This window comes from Melanotaenia boesemani, chromosome 3, assembly GCF_017639745.1.
Source record: "Melanotaenia boesemani isolate fMelBoe1 chromosome 3, fMelBoe1.pri, whole genome shotgun sequence".
Lineage (NCBI taxonomy): Eukaryota > Metazoa > Chordata > Actinopteri > Atheriniformes > Melanotaeniidae > Melanotaenia > Melanotaenia boesemani.
In genome coordinates this window covers 12535381-12558397 of record NC_055684.1, presented here as the reverse complement: position 1 = coordinate 12558397, position 23017 = coordinate 12535381, and the positions used below count along the sequence as shown (strand labels likewise).

Here is a 23017-nt window from a genome sequence, read left to right as displayed (position 1 = left end):
GTATTTTTCCGGACCGAGAATGTATTCATGCTGCACTTCTCAAACGAATCAAACCTTGTAAATAACATATTCCACTCTCCGTCAGAGGCCACACTGCTTGTTCGTAAATTGAATAACTTCACCGCCTTCAGGAGCTCATCTTGTCTCACATCCTCAGTCATCATCTGGTGACGGACCTGCTGCTGCTGCTGTGTCTGAAGCTAAGGTCCATGTGGTTCATGATGTTAAGCTTTGCTAGTTCTGATGTTACAATGTTAAAGTGGTTCTGAAAGTTTAATATACATGATTGTTACACAATAAACTCCAGTGGTTCTCAACCCGGAGTCCGGGATCCCCCAAGGGGGTCTCCCAAAGAACGCAGTGGGTCCCCAAGGCTTTGAACATTCAGAGCTATTGTGATTAATGTCCACACACTGTCCCTATTTTGAGAACAAAAAGTAAGGCTATATGTTGTTAATTTAACTTTGGCTTTATCAAAGGACAGGACTCAGCCAGAAAACATTATTTATGTTTTGAAAGCATGAAAAAACCAAGCATGGTTTCAGCACGTAGTGGGGCAGGGGGTCCATGGCTTTTTTATTATTTGCATTAATGGGGTCCCTCAGGATAAGAGGCTGGGAACCACTGACCTAGGCTACACCACTTGAGTCTTGTTTTATATTGTACCTCCTCTCTGACTGCAAACTTATTCAACTCTTGTGTCTTATAACATGCAGACTGGGTAATTCATTAATAATTATAACACAGCCCTTTTCCTATTTCCATGTTAGATATTTTTATAAGGTATTATCAGTCATCGTGGACCTAAAGTTGGGAAGTTCTCCTGTTTTATTTGATTAATTTAAAAAATGATGATAGATAATTTGTTATCAACACTACAAACAACGGGTAATAACATGATGACAGTCAAATCCACACAATCTTGAAATTACAAGGAATCAGTTGATACCAAATGTGTCATGACTGATGAGTGGGAAAGGGCTTAAATATCGATACAAAGTGGAACCATTTTGTTATCGCCAGGTCAGTAAAATCAGATGAAATGCGGTAACAACTTTGCTGACTTTCTCATAGTAATAAATTTGTGTCCATAAATGAATAACGTGCTACCTACAGACAACTGCTGCTGATATCAGCTCAGCCTGTGCTGCTCATCTCTCTTCTCTAAGAAATTAAAAAGAAACTGCTGCTCCTGAATTCATTTTCTTTCCTCTCCCTTTTCTGGTATCCAGATTTTACTTTCTTTGGGAAATACACAACTTTGTCCTCTGACTGTCTGGATGCACTGTGTGCAACCCTAACCCTAACTCGGCTGAACAGACTGAAACAGGTGTGGACTAAACCATTATGCTCAGTTTAGGAGGGGTGATGGGCCTTCGAAGAACACCCATCATTATTGTTAGAGCAGAATTCTCTCTGCACCTTCAATCGGGCAGACTGACTTTATCATATCAAATAATTAGACAATTTTAAATTGATTACAAAAAAAACACTCACCATGGAAAATCAAAAGCTTGATTCAGGATTTTCAAGGACCCATACACTGCTGAGGGCTCTGGGTAAATAGTACCGTTTAACCCCCCCAGTCCGACACCCCTGCCTGGAGTCATGGTCACGTAGGATCCTGTATTTTCACATATGTCTGATTTTGCTTTTTGTTCTGTTTGTATATATATATATATACACACATATATATATATATATAAGAACGGGACAAAATGCTGTATCAGTCTAAATGACTCAGATCGCGTTCGTATGCTAAACAATGCGTGATGTATAATCTGTGACTGTTGTGCAACTCTATATCAAGGAAGAGAAGTTATTTCACATCTTTTCACACAAACAGGGAGGTGCTTTTTTCAGCTTACACAAAGTTAAATCATATCAAAACGACATAAAGCAAATCAGGGTCATGGAGCTCAGAGTCCAGCTTCACTGTGTGCAGATTTGTTGAAATGTTTTGAAATGTTTTGATTTCCCTTTTTTTATTCTATACCTGTCAGTCATGTCAGAGGCTGCCTCCCCTCCTCCTTGCTCAGCAGAAAGAGCCGTGACATCAGGCATGCCGACTCTTTCCAGGAAACACAAGTCCGGATCGGCCCGCATGGCATTGTACCGCTCATATCCTGCACAAGGACAGACAAAGACAGATGCACATACCTTTAAAACACACAAAAACACAGCATGAAAACACACAGCACACAAAAAAATGCTCCCTTTCAGAGAATACTGGCAGGTTGCTTTCCTGCAAGAGCTGAAAATAAATCAGACATTAATCCCCAGTGATGATTTAATACAGTTTCTGATCTTCAGCACAACAAAAATACTCATTTTTGGGTCACAACAAATGATCAAAACACACAGAAATAACAGATGAAAGCATGTTTGTCTTCTTAATATTCCTCTTCAGGACAAATTTTTAATGAAAAGTTGTTTAAAAAACTTTGAAAGCTGCTTTGTTGAATCACAGCAGGAAAAACATCACCCGCTGTAAACCGACAGCAGTCCTCACCGTGTTTGTGGACTCCTATAAGGAGAGACTTGTCAGCTTCTGCATCCCACCATGTCACAGGAATCTCGATGTAGTCAATGTCGGGTAGCGACACCTCAAGTTTACTGTCAACACACACAGACACACACAGTGTGGCTGTCAGAACACTGAAAACCCAAACACAAGCAGGAAAAAACAACTCTGCTGCACATAATTAGTCCAGACAACAAAATGAACAAATTACTCAACCAATCAATATTAATTATTTCATTTTATGAGTCTAGTGTCAGAAATGTACCTGGCAGGTATCCCCTCTAAAGCTTGGTTGGCAGCTTCACCCAACACCTCCACCTTCAGGTAGTACAACATTCGCACCCTCAGAAGGACCCTGTGAAGTGAAAAGGCACCAGAGGAGCAGCTGTAAGAGTCTGTAAGAGTCTTCCATAAGTCGATACTGAAGTTAAACTGTCAACTCTCTTTTAAAATTTCCTTTAAATGTTGGAGAAACAAGACTAAGTAATTAAATTTTTCTTTATTTTTTTTATTTTGTTCTAATCCCAATCCCTTGTTTTTCCTGATGCGAGGACACTGTAAACAAGAATCATGTCTTACAAACAAATAAATGCTTCACACTGTAAATACACCCTATGAAAGTCATACAGAAACTCTAACCCTCTGAAAGTTGTTCCGAAATGCTTTGTACTTGTATAAAAATGGCGGGACTTGCTGATTGTAGTGTTTCTAGTAGCTTCTGTTCTGTGTGTCATAAATTATACATGGCCTAAAGAGAAACGGGAACTTTTAGACTTGCTTCAGGGCCACAAATTATCTATAAAACACGTTCAAAGATTTCCTTAACATAATCTCAAAAGACAAAACAGTCAGTAACGGAGCTCTAAACTGACTTGTTGCAGTGTTGTTTGAGGTGTTTCTTGTAGCTCTCGTCCTGAAGAACCACCTCCGGGTTGCAGTGGACCAGCCAGTCAGCGTTCTTCAGTTCAGGAACGTTCAGCTGATTCTTCAGCTTCTTCCCCTTCCTGCCCCGAGGAACTGGAGCGGACAAACCTGCAAGCAGGGAAACAGGAGAAAATATAAGGATGCATAACCAACACATAGAATTTAAATGCTGATCACAGAGGAAGTGGGTTGCTGGTAAAATGGTAGAGTGAAAGTCAGTGGTTGCAGTTTATCTAACAGTTTTAGGCTAACCAGAGTGATTGAGCAGAGCCTGGTCCTGGCCTTCCTTGGTGGGTGTGATCAGATCCCAGATGAAGCTCTTGATTTTGTCATCACCTTTGTAGTGTTTCAGGCAGTAAACTAGCAGAGCCCTGCACAAAAAAATAACATGAATATTTGCAAATATGGTGTTACAGTTTTTTTTTTTTTTTTACTTAAAAACATACTGTATTTAATTCTGGACACTTCAGAGTCCTTACCTACAGATCACCTCCATGTCTCTCTCCGTTAGGTGCCATTTGAACCGACCATGGTTTAAAATGTCCTTCCACCGACCCCAGCTGGAATGACAGGTTAACAGATAGATGATGAAGAAATGCATGAAGGAAAAAAATGAGAGACCTGCAAAGATTTTTTCATTACAAAATCTTTAGAGAAAACTCTTGATGCTCAGCCAAAGACTTTTCTTGATGAGTACACTATCTTGGAGGCTTTTCAATCTGGGTTCAAAACCTGTTATGGCACAAAGTTAACACAGCTGAGGGTCTTTAATGGCACCCTCCAGACAGCTGACTCTGGTGATTATTTGATTCTTGTCCTTTGATACAGTGGACCTCAAAATTTTTATGTTTTATTTTATGAATCATCTTGTTTTCTAAATCCACTGCAATGGTTCCCGTTCTATCTTGTGGAAAGAACCTTTTGTGTAAATATCGCTAGTCATGGATTCTGTTATGTGGGGCTCCACAGGGCTCAATTTTAGGACCATTGCTTTTCTCTCTGTATTTACTTCTTCTGGGATCTGTCATGTTTTGACAACATTAAATATTGTTTGGCCCAAAATTTATTAAATTTGAACAGCATTTTTAAAATGATTTTTATAAGATGGAAGTGACCGTTTTTTGACCCAGTAGTTGTATTTATTTGTTTTTGTCTGGTGCTTTGAATTTATCCCTAATGTAAGGTATTTTATTTCAGCTGTGTATGAAAGTGCTTTATAAATAAAATGATATGACAACATTTGGCTTTTAAGTGTAAAATCAGGATTTAGTCCTGCTTCAAATGACTCTGCAGGGATTTATCTGTATGTTTTCACTGATAATTCACAGCCCACTTTATACAGACAGTAGCATCTCATATGGAGACTTTAGAACTGACAACAGCTTGAGGACACCAGAAATAAAGACTTAACTGATCCATTTTAAGTTTCTGCCAGACTCTCAGTCCTGCTGTGTTAGACTGAGATCTACAGTACAGTCCAGTAAAATCATCTTCATCAGAAACTAGTCCAACTCAGGCTCCAGCATACAATGTAAAGACATCCCTTCATGCTTCACAGATCACATGGTCTGTCTTTTAGAGTAGTTCATAAACACATTTTGAGTTGGACATGCTCAGTTATAAATACAGATTCTAACATCAGCTGCTGGACACTGTATTTCTAAAAAAAAGGTTTTAGGTCTTACCCAAAGATTAACAGATTCTTTTCAACCCGGAAACATTCTGCGCGAAGGTACCGCCTACTGCGGTCACCTAGGCGACGAGTCCGACAAGGCCGTTCCTCCGAGTCGCTGTCCAGTTCTGAGAACTCCATCAGCTCGTCGTCCTCGAAGGAGTTGTAGTGCCGGGTCTGTTTCCTGACGCGGGGAGTGTCAATCACCAGCGACTCCTGCATTACAGAGATGGATGTCGTTTGGATGTGAGAAAGAAACACAAGGATCTTTGTTAGATAATCAAACAGGTCAGAAAAACATCTGTCAGCATCAGGAAGATTAAGTACAAAATAAATAGACACAACAAACACTAACCCAATTAACTTGGAGTTGCAGTTAATGAAGATACAGATCAGCAGATTTGAAGTTCTCTCACACACGCAAGGTGTAAGGACAGTAAATGTGTGGTGTAAAATTTCTATAACTCACGAAGGCAGCAGGCAATCGTAGTAAATTAAATTACATACTCTTTCAGTTTTAGTGGACAAACTCATCTGATGTTTATCAGGTCTTAAATTCAGGTAAATACAATGCATGACATATGGCACTGTTTTGTTATTTACTTAAAAACAAAAATAAAAAAACTTAGATTTAGTGTGTGAACAACTAAATCCACCCGTCCTACTTCCAGAAGAATTAAGGAGCAGTCAGGAGCTGCTAATTAAATACACTTTTTAACTGACGGTGTTCAGATCTGTGTTAACACAATGCCAAGGAGGAAAGACATCAGCAATGATATCAGAGAAACAATTGTTGCTGCTCATCAATCTGGGAAGGGCTACAAAACAATTTCCAAATTATATAGAGTCCATCATTCTACAAAGATAAAGAGCATTCACAAGTGGAAGACATTCAAGTCAAATAAAATCAAATCAAACTTTATTTATAAAGCACTTTTTATGCTGAAGGCAACACAAAGTGCCCAAGGTCAGACTATGCAATGCTCAGAGAAACTACAAACAACCCAAGAGCTACATCTCAGAGTTTCCAGGCCTCAGTTAGCATCTTAAATGTTAAAGTTCATGACTGTCCAATTAAAAAAAGACTGAGCAAATATGGTTTGTTTGAAGGAATTGAAGGAGAAAGCGTCTTCTATTTAAAAAGAACATGGCGAGTATCAAATCAAATCAAACTTTATTTATAAAGCACTTTTCATTCCACAGGCAACACAAAGTGCTTTACATGATTAAAAACACTTATGCATATTAGAAATAAAAACAAGCCTTTGCATTCATCAAAGTAGAATTACATAACAATAAAAACACTCATTAAACTATTTCACACAGTTGCACGCACACACATGTGTACACACACACACACACCAAGCAGCCCCCCCCCCCCCCCCCCCCCCATCCCTGTACAAACATGACTCTCTAATTTCTGTCTCCGAACTGAATGTAGGTATAGAATACTAAAAGTGATAAACATCTGGCCTGATGCTGCTGTGAGGAAACAATATCAATGTCATGGGGATCCATCCACACCAGGGGCCAGTCCACCCGTGTCCAACAGTAGCAACCACCCCCATCAGTGCAATCACTGCGGCAACAGCCCCCAGACCGAGCAGGCAAAACCCCTGGCGTGGAGGATCCCCATGAGGAAAACACTGGAGTTAAAATGAAGATCATATAACCTTAAGAAACAATAAGAACAGCTAAGAATGCATAAATAAATAAATAAATGAATGAATGAATGAATGAATGAATAAATAAGAAGTAGTACAACTGAGTAGAATGAAAATAAAATAATGTAACAAATTAAGGTAAAATAAAATTAAGTTAAAAGCTAAACTAAAAAGGTGGGTCTTAAGCCTCTTTTTAAAAACATCAACAGTCTCTGCAGCCCTGAGGCCCTCCGGCAGGCTGTTCCACAGACGAGGGCTGTAACAATGGAAAGAGGCCTCGCCATATGTCTTGGTCCTCACTTTTGGACTAACTAAAAAACTACAAGGCCAAAACAAACTAAAAGGCCAGTACCAGAGGACCTCAGGGTCCATGAGGGTTCATGACTTAACAGAAGGTCCGATAAATAAGAGGGCCCAAGACCATTAAGACATTTATAAACTACTAAAAGAACCTTAAAATCAATCCTGAAATGCATGGGAAGCCAATGCAGCGATTTTAAAACTGGTGTCTTGTGTTCCCGCCCCCTGGTCCTCGGTAGCTGAAGGTTTAAAATGGACTTTTTGGGAAGACCAGAGAGCAGGTCGTTACAGTAATCTAATCTACTAGAAATAGAAGCATGAATCAGCACCTCCGTGCTGGCAAGAGAAAGAAATGGGCGGACTCTGGCAATGTTTTTAAGATGAGCTCAGAGTCGAAAAGAACACCCAGATTTCTCACACACTGAGAGGGATTAAAATGATGTAGTTTTGATAAAATGATCTCTCTCTTGCCCTCAGGACCGATAATAATTTCCTGGTTAAGGTGTAAGAAGTTCTCTGCCATCCATGACTTTATATCTAAAAGACAGTTTAAGACACGGTGATTAAAGCTGTGTACCATCAGCATAGCTGTGAAAATCAATGCCATGTCTCCTGATGACATCCTCAAAAGGTAACATGTACAAATTAAAAAGTATGGTGCCTAAAATCGTAGAGATGTTTGGACATAATTTAAAAAAAAAACAACTACAATATATCAGCACACACACCTCATACCAACTGTCAAGCACGGTGGTGGAGGGCTAATGATCTGCACTTGTTCAGCAGCTACAGGACCTGAACACTTTGCTGTCACTGAGTCGACCATAAACTCCTCTAGATACCAAACTATTCTAGAGTCAAAGGTGAGGCCAACTCTCTAACAGCTAAAGCTAGGCTGAAATTGGCTCATACAGGAAAACAATCCCAGAAACAGCAGCAGATCTAAAACAGAATGATTGAATAAGAAAAGCCCCGAGCTGTTACAGGGACCCAGTCAAAGTCCAGACCTCAACCTGATGCCGTGGTGGGACCTTCAGAGACCTGTGGAGAAATCAATTCTAATAACCTGAATGAAGCAACATTGGAAAGAAGAATGGCCCAAAGTTCCTCCACAAGCATGTGAGAGACTCATAACATCATCGTGAAAACCATTACATCATCTTACTGCTGCTAAAGGAGCTTCCACACGCGGCTGGAACATGGACTATCCTTACATTTTGGTCTAACTAGCTTTTCCCCATAATCTAGAATATTAACAGCTTTTTCTGTTTCAGTTGTTATAATAACCAGTGATTCTTTCTGCATCCATCTTCACTCTCACTGCTATCATATTCCTGAATCTTTATTTCAGAGCTTTCCTTTTTATCCCACCGCTTTTTAGCTGTTTATTTAATTTTCTTTACATCTGTACCTTCTCTGATCTGGAATCTATCTCCACTTCAGCAATCTTGGCCCATTTCTGCCAGAAGTTTGGGTCGTCCAGTGAAATATCTGTTCTGTTGCCAGATGAGATGAAACTGGCCTGAGGAAAGATAAAGTAAAAAACACAGAGTCAAGACTTTGATGTTAACTTGGTTTTCCCGCAGAAATGCTGAGGTACAGCACAAATGTAAGGTTTTTCAGAAGTTTGAGATTTCTATATGTTTTATGTTTATGGATTTTTCCACCTTCGCAAATGTGGATCCCTTCCCTTCAGACTGGATGGTGATGGTCTGAGTTCTTCTCTGAAGGATCTGATCGATGTCTTCCTCGCAGAATTTGGAGCCCTCATCTTCTTCATCCATCAGCGCTCCGTAAGCTCCTTTTTTTAACAAATCCTCCACCTCTAGTTTAGAGAGCTGCTGCACCTGTAGCATCACACAGACACAGGTTAAAAGTTATGCTAATCCATCTGGATTTTGACAGCTAATCACATCAGAGGGGAAACATCCATGTGAATGATATGGATCATTTAGCAACTTGTATCGATACTTGAGTCTCACCCCATTCAGGCTTCCTTTGCGGTTGATGTCTTGGAGGACAGCTTTGTCCAGTCCTAGCTTCAGGCTGGCCTTGTCAAACATTTCCCTTTCATATGAGTTCCTGGTGATCAGTCTGTAGACTTTCACAGCTTTGCTCTGACCAATCCGGTGGCAGCGTGCCTGGGCCTGCATTAGTGAGACACATAAAAACAGGCACAAAAACAACCTACATTATGTGTGTAAAGCTGGATTTATAGGTGCTTTTATAGGTGCTTGTGGAGGTAAACTGAATAAACTAAGCCAAATTTAGAAATACAGAATGCTGTTTTTGAATTGCAATGTAAGACACAGGTCATGTCGCCAGCATCTAAACAAACAAAACAACATTTAAATACACCACCAAAACCTGCTACCTACTGCCAGTCTGGATGTGTAATCTGATGCTGCACGAAGAGACACACACCAGAGCAGAAGGGGGCGACAGTACGCTGATTATACAAGAAGGTAAACCAGAACCATTTGTTCTTCAGTGTCGTCGTGAAACTGTTGCGTTCTCTACACTGAACAGCCAATCAGATGCAGTGTCTAAAATACAACTCCCTCATTAATCCTGACCGACTGTTGACTTGTATGTTGACGACTACGCAACGCTTTCAGACTCTGTGCAGCCCATTTTATCTGCACCATCACCTTAGTTGCAAAATCTAGCTCAGCAGCTTAAAACCAGCATGCATTTTATGATATACAGTGCATCTCTGTTTTATTTATTATTTCACCAAATGAATAAATATTTAATGAACTCCCTGAGCTGTTTGATGTGTTTTTCTGCTCTGTTCACTGCTAAATGCTCCACGCTACTTTTAGAGTTAGAATTTATGCATTTGTCTCATGACTGCAGGAATATACGCATATATATACAGGAATGTGTGTGTTGTGCTTCCCTTAATATGCCCCTTGTATAATAACAAACATATGTGAGCTCCTCCCTGTTCATCCCTTCTCCCTGTTTTTTAACTAAAGAAGACGTGGTGAGATCATAGTTGTGAGTCTTTAGTAAGTCGTTGCTCCTTTGGTGCTCTTGTTAGGAGGTCTGTGAAGTCTTCTGAATCCTGTTTTGTCTCTTAGAGCAGAAACTGGTATTAAAAGCAACACACAGGGTAATTAGACCATGTCAGGGTCTAAACATGAAGTCTTTTTAGCTGGGATTCTTTTAGATAGCGTATACTGAAGATGATAAAATGACTAATTCCTCATGCTTTCACAGAGTGGTGAAACTTCTTCTTCCTGAAAGTTTTCCAGGATTTGAAATAAAACAGGATTTCAACATAACACAAATTTTCCAGTCCTTAGTTGACAATTGCAAAACTTTAATGAGCTTATTTGCTCAAATTGAAAAATAAAAATGAATTTATATTTATATTTTATTACAATGCTTTAATGCAATTTAAAACTTGTAAATTGACTGGTATCCCTGCATTTTTAATACTTATTTTCTTTTTTATTCTTTTTTATTATTGATAATCAAGCATGGAAAACCAATCAGATTGCTCAAATTTTGTTGCCGTGACAATTGATAAGGATGGCGAAACATGAACTGCATCAAGTTTGATTGTTTAACTCATCTGAAATGTGAATTTTATGAGCTCCTACAGACTCAAAAGAAATCACAAACATCCCTACAAATGAAATAACAAGAAGCAACATAGCTGAGACAAACCAGGTGAACATCTCTTCTTCATCTGGTGTTATTCTGTTCTTGTTTCTTGTTATGTGCTGTTTGTGAAAACACGCTCTGACGATCTGTTTTTCGCCGTGTTACAAAGCTCTTTGCCCACCTGCAGGTCGTTCTGTGGGTTCCAGTCGGAGTCGAAGATGATGCAGGTGTCGGCGGCTGTCAGGTTGATTCCCAGTCCTCCAGCTCTGGTGCAGAGCAGGAACACAAAGCGGTCTGAATCAGGCTTACAGAAGCGGTCGATGGCCGCTTGCCGCATGTTTCCTCGTACCCGACCATCGATGCGTTCATATGTGTAGCTGAACACAAACAGAGAGGGATGCTTTGGTTTCATATTTCCTCTCATCTTTGGCTACTTTGTTCCCTGTATTCACAAAGCCTCTATTTCTCTAACTCCTCTCCTTTTTCATGCTACATTTAATCTCTCCCCCTCTCCGCTCACCGTCTCTGTATGAGGTAGTCCTCCAGGATATCCAGGCAGCGGACCATCTGGGAGAAGACAAGTACTTTGTGTCCCCCAGCAAGCAGTTTGGGCAGCAGCTTGTCGATCAGCACCAGTTTACCGGCTGCCTGGATCATGGCCTGCAGCTGGAAGTCTGGTGCTTCCGGACTGTGGCTCTTCCTGAAACTTTCCAGAATCTTCTCCTCAGCTCCTGTAAGAAAGGAAGATAAAGAAAAAAAAGATATGTTCTGTTTATTTTTATTTTTGCTAATACAGTATTTTCCAGACTTTAAGTTGCACGTTTTTTCATAGTTTGGCTGGGCCTAAAACTTATAGTCAGGCGCGACTATATATATATATATATATATTTAAAAAAAAAAAAAGATATACATATATATATATATATATATATATATATATATGTATATAAATAACTATACATATATATGTGTGTGTGTTATAATTTAACATGCTTTTAAATGTTAATTCATAATGACTGGCATGAACCAAGGAGTCAACACTACTGTCTACAGCCACGAGAGGGCGCTCTAGGCTAGTGTTAACCACAGTATTTTCTGCTCCTGTACCACTAAAAAAATTAACTAAAACATAAGACTGAACACAGACGAAATGACCTCAAGAAGAAAATCCTATCTTGGTCAATTTGCTTAATAGAAACTTGATTGTTGGAGTCGCTGGCATGTTATGTTAACTTAGCCTGTTCAGCCTCCCAGGCATGTTCTTTATGCTGTTATGGAGCTGAATGCGTTCAGGGTTTCCACTACCTAAATGATCGTGGGGCACTGTCAGAATAAAACCCAGATGTTACACATGTAAATTATATTTTATAAATGGATCCATATGAACATAAATTCTATATGTGCACACATTTACAGACCATAATAAAAGCGTGAAACTGTACTCAGGAAATGTGACACTGCTGCAAATAATATAATTGTGAAAAATGAACACTGGCGTCCCAACTACCTGTCTGGTTCTGCTTTGGCTCGCTAGAGAGTGGCGGCCAAAAGGTGACAGATTGTTCTAGAGGCCACAAGAACAAGAAAAAAGTCTGTTTTGGTCTGATCAATTCATAGTCCAGGAGAAGCTTCATCCGCGACAGGGTGGGAATTACTGCTGGGGAGGAATGTCCGCGTCTTTAAGTGCAATGAACAAAAGACCTGGTTATTTTATATTTAACATGAAACTTTAGGGCGGGGTTGTGCATGCGGCGGTGTCGGTTTCTTTAAATGGCAAATGGAATGTATACATTTTTGTACTTTCTCAGCACCTTAATCAAAATCCTGGAGGAAGCCCTGGTGTTACGTTAACATACCGGTAAACATGCGGTACATGTGTTGAACATTTCTGGCTGCTCTTTAATTTTATCTTTGGCATATAGAAGCAGATGTCAGGTATTTTATAAATATATTTTTAGCTTATTTGTGCCACAACATGCCGAGCCACAACTCATACTTTCTTGTAAAGACTAAACCTTTGGTGGATGCTACCTTTATATCCAACTGTGGCACCCTTACCTCCAACGAATTAATCCTCAGGGGACAGAGTCTACTTTTGATCTGTCAATCTTCTCTAATACCACAAAAAAAATGTTCACCATCTCCATGTCTGTAGCACGACTTATATAATAATTATGTTATGACAGTTATGTTTTTCACTTGAACCCTACTTTATTAACATATTGAGCTCAAAATTCACAGCAATCATCAAATCCAAAGTGTAAAAAATTTAAGCAAGTAGGATTTCACTGACTTTACTACTTTTTTTCTGCGTGAAGAAAGATTATGAAAGAAAAAGTTATGAAAGGTAAGGCAAGGCAAGTTTATTTGTATAGCACATTTAATGTACAAGACAGAAAAAAATGCAGTGTCTGATGATCCCATTCCACTTTTACACTTGGATACAATAAATAATTTTATGTTATCATATCTTCAGTTTTACATAGACTTCTCTGTCTTTTTTGTACTCTTGGTTTATGAATGTGTTGCTTGGTATAGCATTATGAAATGCCAACACGGACTATTAAAATGGAAGGAAAATTACCTTACATCCTTTCAAAGACACTTGAATTTTGTATCCACAACAGAGGTGCACCTCTATTTTATTTATGTTTTTACCTTGACCCAGCCCTGAGCTGCATCACTGTGTAGCAGGAGAATGCGAGTGTTCTTACCTGTGATAAGGTAGGGGTGGTTGCAGCACTTGCGCAGCTCCATCATGGTGTTAATGAGGTTGGGCATGTTGTGCTGGTTTGCTCCTTTAGACAGGAAGGAGAAGTTCTTCTCCAAGATTGCTCGGTAGTATTTTTTCTGAATGTTTGTTAGCTCCACCTGGATAAAGAGAAACGATGAAAAAAGTCACTTATGTAAAACAGCAAAGCCTGTCTGTCTATCTACTGGTTACTTTTGGAGTTTTCCTCTTTTTTTTTTCCTGTATGTGTACGTGTGTATGTAATGTATGTGAAGGAGCACGTTACAATAGGTACATGTTTTTGGGTAAATGTATGTATTATGTATATATCTAAATTACATCTATGTTTTATTAATACAAAGCCAGAAAAAAATCGTATTTACCTCAAATATCAGGTATTAGGGTCTAGACAGGTTTAAACCTGGAAGCTTGTTATTGTTATTTATTATTTAAGGAGTATACAAATGATACTTCTTTTCATTCTGTTTTTTGGATTTGTGTTCAAATCCCCAGGCTGGCAACAGAGATGAACCACTGTGGGCCCTGAGCAAGACCCTTAACCCTGCCAACTGTTCCCCGGGTGCCATAGAATGGCAGCCCACTGCTCATAGTGTAACTAGTGATAGGTTTAAAAGCAGAGGACAAATCTCGCTATGTTTTGTGAGATATATACTGACAAATAAATAAAGATTTCTTTCTAAATGTTTTGTCTTATTTGAAATAAATACTTAAAATAAACAGTGTAGCATCTTCTGATGGCTACTTCCAGCAGGATAATGGACCATGTCACAAAACTCAAATCATCTCCAAATGTTTACTTAAACATGACAATGAGTTTACTGGACTCCAATGATCTCCACAGCCACAAGATCTCAATTCAGTAGAGCAGCTTTGTTATGTGGTGGAACGGGAGATTCTCATCATGGATGTGTAGCCGACAAATCTGCAGCAACTGTGTGATGCTGTCATATCAATATGGAGCAAAATCTCTGAGAAATGTTTCCAACACCTTGTTGAATCTATGCCACAATGAATTAAGTCAGTTCTGAAGGTAAAAGGAGGTCTAACCCAGCAGGAGTAAAGTGGACTGAATAAAGTGGCCAGTAAGTGTAAAGCAAAAACAAACACATCTGGTTTACATTAACTGTGAAATAATGCTTTTCATCAACCTCATGTTTACCGTAACCCTAAATTCGCATTCTGTACTGTCCCTGTGTTTACACAGAGTCTGTCATACCTCTATGATAGTCTCTTCTTTAGGTGCAAGATTTTTTTCCACATCATCTTTCAGTCTTCTCAGCATCATGGGCTTTAAAATGGCCTGAAGCTTTTTCACCTGTTGGAAGAACAGAGGAGGTGTGAATGTGACAAAAGTGAAAATATTACATTTCTTGCTGTTAAAAACTTATATATATATATATATTGGGGTCTACATGAAAACAATTAACTAAAAAAGACCTGCTCGTCTGTTTTAAGGTCTCCAAACTCCTCCAAAAAGGCGCTCTCAGAGGGAAACTGCTGCGGCTCCAGGAAGTTCAACAGACTGAACAACTCTTCCACAGAATTCTGCAGAGGGGTTCCCGTCAGCAGCACCTTGTGTTCCTGTTGAAATGAGGACAAAAATATCTCGCCGGTCTCAGTTAGGTGTATTCAAAATTATCTGGACTGAAAAAATAAGCCTGTCTATAGAAAAATAAGCAAATAAAGAAATAGAAAGACAAGAAAATAAACTGTAAATGCCACACAGCAACAAACTGACCAGGTTCATTAGTTTGAGTCCCTCCAGCAGCTTGCAGTTCCTGTTCTTCAGTCGGTGGGCCTCGTCGATCACCACACAGCGCCACTGCAGCTTCCTCAGCTCAGGACAGTCAGCCATGATCATCTCAAAGGTGGTTATTAAACCGTGAAACTTGAGAACACCGGGGACTGTGTTACCCTGTGAGGAAGGGAAAGATCAGAGTCCTGATAGATAAATGGTTAATGAGAACATCACATAATTTTTTTCTCTCTGTCTCTGAGGAGGTGACTGTTTAAGATCAGCTTGGTTAAAAAAAAAATGTATCTGTGATGCTGGTTAATGTTTGTTTCTGCTTTTCTGTTTCCATCATGAGGGGTTTTCACAGCATGACAAACATCCATCCATAACATTTATCATGTATCTCCGCATCTTCCTTTTACAGTCATACCATCTCAGCTTCATAATGTACTGCTCTGGAACCTGGATATTTATTCATGTCCGATACCACAACACTGCAAACTGTGCGGGAAAATGTTTAATAATAATTTATCATTGTCCATGTAAGTACGGCTAAATTCACTGCATTTACGTTGTCTGATGATTTATGACTGCAGATTAACAAGAAAACACTGAACATTTCACAAAAAACATGAGCAAGACCATCATACTGTTAAAAAATCTGTTTGTGATTCAGAGAGCAAATAGATTTGTTAAAATAAAAGCAAATCAAGGAAAGTCGAAAGAGAGCCGCTGTTAAAAAGCCACTGATAAGCTGCAAGCAGGTATTTGAAGCTGATGGTAAACCAGGCAGGATAATCCAGAAGCTGCAGCCGTATCTGGGCGACACTTAACCAACGCTCACAAGAATTACTTGCAGTGAGCTCAGAAATATATGAAGACTTATTTCCAAGCAGTTTTATTTACTGACGAATACTGTGATACACTGGATGGTCCAGACTGATGGAGTTCTGGATAACTGAAGAACGGCCACCATGTCCAGACAAGGCTACTACATCAGCAAGTTGGTGGTGGAGTGAAGTTTTGGGCTGAAATAATGGGGGTGAGATGGTAGGCCTGATGGGGTCAAAATGACCTCTGCTAAATCTGTGCAGTTTCTATGCCATGGTATAAAAGGAAGAACCATGTCTTCTGCAGTAAAGACGATGCTCCATCTTCTGCTGTAAAAACAACATTGAATCTTTGGCTGCTATGGGTATAGCTCATGGTGTGGCCACACCCTGACTTCAACCCTATTTGAGAACCTGTGGAGCATCTTTAAAAGGAAGATTTAGGGAGAGAATCTGAGAATCCGATTTTTTGTAATAATCACCTGGTGATGTTTGTGTCTACATCCACTGACATATAAACTCAAACGTTACCTGTGGGTCCCTGTAAAACATCTCGTACTGCAGGATCATCTGCCGGCTGATCTGTGAGCCGTGGTACACGATGACATTCATGTGCGTCCACGTGCGGAACTCCCTTTCCCAGTTGGTGATGGTGGACAGGGGGGCGATGATGAGGAAGGGGCCTCTAATCCCCATGCTGAAGATCTCATATAGAAAGGTGATGGACTGGATGGTCTTTCCCAAACCCATTTCATCTGCCAGAATGCAGTTTTTTCTAGGATAAAAACCAAGAACATGATGAGAGACCAACATGCTCTGACATGAACATAAAAACAGGAAATACGATTATAAATAAAAAATGTTTCTTTCTATAAACTTGTTTAAACACACAAGAAAACAGAAGGTGCTTCACAAATACAGTAGTTTTGAAGGTGCACATTTGTCCATCAGTCCGTCCATCCATCCTCAGCTTATCTGAGGTAACAGGTTTAGGAGGGATACCCGGACATCTCTCTCCACAGTGACATTCTCCAGCTCCTATTGAGGAATCCCTAGGGAATCCCAGGACAGCAGGAATATATAATTCCTCCAGCAGGGCCTGGGTCTAGCCCTGGGATCTCCTCCCAGTAAGACATGGCCAGAAAACCTCGAAGGACAGCCGACCCGGAGACATCCCAATCAGATGCCCGAACCACCTCAGCTGACTCCTTTTTACAGGGAGGAGCAGTGGGCTCACTATGTGAACCAGGGGGAAAGGCGAAAAAAAAGGAATTATTGTTTTCCTTCCTCTCTGTTCCTGCAGCTTGTAATTTCATAAAAACAACAACAATAAACCATCTGTTAGCATTTTGTACATGCATCCAGGGCGTTGAAGGAGTTTGGTGGACTCAGGAGCTGAAGCAGCTGGGATGAGGATCAGCACCTCCAAGACCAAGTCCATGGACCACAATCTGAAAAAAGGTGGACTGACCTCTCCAGGTGGGGAATGAGATCCTTCTCCACGAGGAGGAATTCAAGTATCTCAGGGTGTTGTTTATGAGTGAGGGAAGGAATTAGCGGGAGATCAACGGGGGGATCGGCAGCGATGTGGACTCAGGCTAACGTGGTGAAGAAGGAGATTAGTCGAAAGACAAAAGTCTTGATTTACCTGTCGAACTACATTGGGTAGCGACTGGATGAAGAAAGTTAGCGAACACAAGCAGCCAAAACAAGTCTCCTCTTTAATCTCCCTTAGAAAAGCTCAGTCATCTGTTGAGAGGAGCCAGATTGTTAAAATGCCTACTGGACACCTTCCTGGTGAAGCTTTCCGGGCACATCCCACCAGGAAGACGCCCCTGGGAGAAGAAGAGCTGCTGCCCTTGCAACCCGACATCAAATAAGTGGTAGAAGATGGATGGATGGAAGAATGTGGTTAGTACAGTTAGAGCAGTGGTTCCCCACCTACTTCCCCAAAGACACAAACACATTACATGGACAATAACTGACTGGATGTACAAGGTGCAGCCACCTTAAGAGCTTTATTTTATTATTATTATTCTTGACAAAGGACATAAGTTTTAAAATACTGTTGTATAGCAGATTTTGATGAGCTGTTTGCTCATCATACGCCCAAAATGCTGGTTCCATGTAAACAAAATGTCCAAATGATTAAAAAAACACACCTAAACTCATCTCTGTGGACATTGATTTTAACAATCATACAGGCTCTGTACACTCAAACTGAGGTGAAGTTTCAGTGTGTGTGCTCACCTGTTGTACCAGTTGAACAGTAACCAGTTCATTCCCTCTAACTGGTATTCTCTGAGCTGGTTTCCATTCCGGTAATCTCTGGAGTGCTCCAACTTCAGCCATTTTTCTGGAAGTGGACGCTCCTGTGATATAAAAAGTCACACATAAATAGATGTGTTTTCTCTCAGTACACACCATTTCATTTCCAGCTAATAACACACATCATAATGAGGATTTAAAAAAGAACAATTCGAAACTCCATCAAGCCGCTGCGTGATGACTCAGTCAGAGGAGATTTCATCAAGTAAAAATGAGGCTGTTATTTGATTTGAAAATTACACGTCCCCTTGTTGAATCAGTAAGGAGGTGAATGAGTGATTTTGTGGTGATTTTTTAAGAGACAAATAAGAATAAGTGGTGTAACAGATTTGTGCTGCTGGGCCATAATAAGTGATGACACTGGTTTTGAGGTAAATAATAACAGAAAAGCTACGACACTGTGATCAGGTCTGTTCTCCTGCATACGAGGAGCTGAGGGAGACACAAGAAAATTGCAGCAATTTTGTGTTTAACACACTGTAAAGTAAATACACATTAAAAGTGGCCGAGAGGCTGATATCTAACTACATTTGACACAAATGGACAATTTCTGTTATTGAAAAGGCTTCCTGGGAAGCACAGATGAGAAGTTTTCAGGTTTCACAACACAGAATGATTTTCAAAACTTCAATTTAACTTTAAAAACATACAGAAAACTTGATGTGGAGGTTTGAGACGACAGAAAGCCACTCAGCACCGGTGATGTTTGTACTGGTGAAAATGCATCCCTGTGATCTTCCCACCTTCCATAAATCAAGATGCTAAGTTTTTCTAACTGAGATGATTCAGGAGTCTGAATCGTCACACACGTCTTTAATCTTTTCAAAAATTCAAATGAGTCTCAGCCAGAAAAAATAATAAAAAACATAAAAAAATCTCAATTTTTGGAGATGAAGGCTGTCGTAAAACAAGATGTTTTTCTCTGAGGAACGCATGACATCAAACTGCCGTTTTCAACTCATCATGTTTCTACTCACGATGTGTCGGAGGTCTGCCGGCACTTTCTGGATCTCTTCAAACTCTTTGATCTTCTCTGGGTCCAGGTCCTCCTGAAGCTCCCACGTAGCCTCCTCATACGATAAACTGCACCACTTCACCAGATAATGTGTCACCTCCTACAGCAACACACAGAAACACAGTGTGTGTTTGTACCACCTCTCTGACGACCTTCAGGAGAAAAACACTTTCAAACCACAGCTGAGAAACTGTGTCTTTGTTTATGATGTCTACCTCTCCAGTCTCGGTATCCGTGGTAACGGCCACCTCAAGCACTCGGTCCACCTCAACGTAGTCTGGGTTAAACAAATCTTCATCGGGCTACAAGAACAAAGAGACTGCTGATTATTTCTGGTTTTTCTTAATGAATAAAATAAAAAAACACCAATTTTCCTGAAGACTTGATATGAGGGATATGAAGGTCTAATTATAAAAAAATATTCAGTTAATGATAATATTTCTAATTATTATTCATCATTAAACAATGTATTCAATTATAATTAAAGTGATTACAATTTATAATTGTAATTAAATATATATAAAATTAATCGTTTGTTTTGATATATAAAATCTAATATTAACATTTAAAAAAAAATTTAATTAACTTACTTTTAACTTCATTCACTTTTTCAAACACTTTAATATATTTTTATTTGATTTATTTAACTTTATTTTTTTTCAAATAAAGGATCTAAACGTGTCAGAAATGATCTCATATATCCTCAGTTTGCTCTTCCAGGCTGACAGACAGATTTTATTTTTTATTATTTATTTGATTTGATTTTATTTTAAGGCAAACAGAAACACTTGCCATACAGGGTCAGAATAGTGAGTTTAAACCGATCCAGTAAACAGAACAAACCCACATATATGGGGTTTCTGATTTCCCTTGCCAAGCATCAGATTTGTTTTTGAGAGATGGTATTAACTGCAGCGTGTTACTTACACTTTCTTAGATGAAGTATTTATGTCTAATGGTTGTAGTGGTCCCAAAACAAGGGGGGAGACGCATCATACAGAAGGTTTATGAGGCACACAAATTAATCCAGATACAGCAACAGGATATAATATTTCAAAATATCCATCAGTGCAGGAAGGGAATGTGCATCATCCAATATTTACAAGATAATTAATCTTTTATTAATTCTAAACTCACATCACCTCATGATGGTTACAAAGCTTTCAGGATGTTTTATTCAACCAGATAATAATGTGCAGCAGGAGTCAGACTGGAACCAGGAAGTTACCTCAGTGAACAGGTGTTTCATCTGAGCCTGTTTGGTCCTGAAGCGTTTAATCTTCTGGTGGATTCTGGGGTCTTTCTCCAGTTCTTCCAAAGTGGCCCATTTGCAGTGAAGGTAGGAACTAAACATAACATAAAAAAAGTGGATGAAGTGGATTAGGATTTTTTCCCTTAAAAAGAGTTTTCTTACTCTCTAATCATAAAAACATATTACAGATAATATACAGTTAAAATAAAACGTGTAGTACATGTAACAGTTGTGTCAGTAGTTCAATGAGAATTTAGGGTTTGGTGAAAATGGCTAACTTTAGGGGAAAAAGATCTGTCAGACTAGAACTTCCAGCATCAAATAAATAAATAAGCATTTACATACATATATGTATACATACATATTTATACTGCAAGAACCAGAAACTAAACAAAGTTACAAAAGATGTTTTCCTTCAAAACAGTACTTTCCTTTTAAAGTTACCTGAACCTGGTGGGTGGGGCTTTTTTTTAACTGACCATTTCTGATTGGTCAATTATTCTCAGCCTTTTATTCTCATTGTACCAAGAAAAATGTATTAGCTTTAAGTCATAGCACAGAAAAACTTGTTACTCACACAAAAACATTCAAACTCAGACAGCCTCCTTAACAACAATCAGCTGAGAAGAAGACGTGAGCTGCAGTGGTCGAGCGAGCTTAAGACTGAGGAGAGAGCGAATTTAACAGCAACTAGGATCTATGGGTCCTGATATTTCGTTGAGCATTTTTTTGGGTGAATAAAAACACCTTGTTCTTCACCAGCTCAGTCCCTGATAAAACACCTTAAAAAACACCTACAACATGGCAGAGATGTAACATAAACCGACTGCAGTTTTATATGATCTATTTACACAACCTTCGTATCTTTTTGTCATATTTCTGAGTGAAAAAGCTCCTACAAACATGCGCTCTGTTGAATATGCTGCTGTAGCCATGCAAGGGCCTGATGTCGGATATAAAACCTGTGATGATGTCGGGAATTCAATAGGAGACCTGAGGTCAGTTAACAGAGCGGCTGTTGTACTAAAACTTGTAGAATTACGAGGCCATGATTTTTATCTCTGCACCACAGAAAACGAATCATACACACGAAGTGAAAAAAAATAGCCTGTCTCACTCAGTGATGTACAGTAAATGTCAATGAATTGTCTTAATATTAGATCGGAAACACAGTGCTGTTACTATGGCTACACTTTTCTTGTATTATTTAATGAATAAAACTACAATCTATAAATGGACAAATAGAAATGTCAGCGCGGTGGTCTTACAGTTACAACACTGCCCAAGCGGCTGCTTCTGCATTTTATGATTTATTATGTAAAATAAGGATTTTTACATTACAAATTCTTTTCTGTAACATTATAATTTATGAATACATTATTCCTAATAAAGTCATGGAAAAGTTAAGTGTTCAGTTTAGTCTGAATTCACTATGTTTTATTCATAACCCTGGAGAATAAATCCTAAGCATAATAACTGCTGTGTGTCTGAGTTAGTTAAAGCCACCAAGTACTGTGAATCAGTGTCATGCAACTATTACCAAACCTTAAAACCCTCAGTGTGTTTTTTTCCATCCTTACATTGTGTTTAGCATAAGACTGAAGATTGAAGCGTTCCCTTCATCGGCTGATCTTTGCCATCCACAGAGTTGTGCAAGTGCTGTGCATTAATCATTAGGCACTGGCTGAAAAAAGTCAAATATGTGTGTTGTGATGCGTAGCTGGAGAAAGACCCAAATGCGGAAATCACTCTAGCTCAAGAATTTATTTAAAGTAACTTAAGGCGCTGCCATGGCAGCAAGTACTTAACTTAAAACTAACAAACAAAAAACACTCATAGTGACAGAGTAGAGCTTGGAGGGCCATGCTGAGGACGATGAAAACCTGAAGGATTTAAAATGATGGAGATAGAAGTGGCCAGAACTCAAACCTGGTGTGACATGTGGACAGGAAGTCAGCTCAATTAAAAAACCAAGAAACCACTCAGTAAAAAGACAAAACAGAAAAATAGAAATCTCTAAAAGATCTTAACAGAACCAAAACCAACGAGTGGTTTTAATGGTTATCCAGTTTTTTCCATCTATCTTTTTGTATTTCTCAGATTTGTCAACACGCTTTTTCCTTGTTCTGTTGGAACAGGATGTTAGATGTTGGCTTTCACACCCACAGGTGGAATATGTGTAAATGTGTAAATATTTTAATCAGATAGCAACAGATTTCACACGTCCCCATTGCAGCACGTATAAGTGGGTCTTTGAGTGAGGGATAAATGTGATGAGGTTGAGTCTGAAGACCTCCCTGTGCATGCTAGAACCTAAGATTTATTTATTCATTCATTCATTCTCTGCACCGCTTAGTCCATTACGGGTCATGGGTAAGCTGGAACCTATCCCAGCATTTATAACAG

General features: G+C 39.3%; 1 protein-coding gene across 2 annotated transcripts in view; it reads right to left on the bottom strand.

Moving 5' to 3' along the window:
- chd6 (chromodomain helicase DNA binding protein 6) overlaps nucleotides 1-23017 on the bottom strand; it is a 115616-nt gene that overhangs the window by 27349 nt on the left and 65250 nt on the right. For both annotated transcript variants that reach the window (XM_041979688.1, XM_041979687.1), the window contains 21 exons: nucleotides 20588-20705; nucleotides 19575-19661; nucleotides 19322-19459; nucleotides 18267-18388; nucleotides 16548-16791; nucleotides 15190-15366; nucleotides 14889-15032; nucleotides 14668-14766; nucleotides 13414-13570; nucleotides 11220-11430; nucleotides 10881-11076; nucleotides 9067-9231; nucleotides 8752-8931; nucleotides 8496-8606; nucleotides 5134-5336; nucleotides 3928-4008; nucleotides 3701-3819; nucleotides 3397-3556; nucleotides 2790-2879; nucleotides 2513-2616; nucleotides 1997-2126 (listed from right to left, as the gene is read on the bottom strand). In XM_041979688.1, coding sequence (XP_041835622.1) covers nucleotides 1997-2126; nucleotides 2513-2616; nucleotides 2790-2879; nucleotides 3397-3556; nucleotides 3701-3819; nucleotides 3928-4008; nucleotides 5134-5336; nucleotides 8496-8606; nucleotides 8752-8931; nucleotides 9067-9231; nucleotides 10881-11076; nucleotides 11220-11430; nucleotides 13414-13570; nucleotides 14668-14766; nucleotides 14889-15032; nucleotides 15190-15366; nucleotides 16548-16791; nucleotides 18267-18388; nucleotides 19322-19459; nucleotides 19575-19661; nucleotides 20588-20705 — 3036 coding nt within the window. The remainder of the gene's footprint in view (nucleotides 1-1996; nucleotides 2127-2512; nucleotides 2617-2789; nucleotides 2880-3396; nucleotides 3557-3700; nucleotides 3820-3927; nucleotides 4009-5133; nucleotides 5337-8495; nucleotides 8607-8751; nucleotides 8932-9066; nucleotides 9232-10880; nucleotides 11077-11219; nucleotides 11431-13413; nucleotides 13571-14667; nucleotides 14767-14888; nucleotides 15033-15189; nucleotides 15367-16547; nucleotides 16792-18266; nucleotides 18389-19321; nucleotides 19460-19574; nucleotides 19662-20587; nucleotides 20706-23017) is intronic.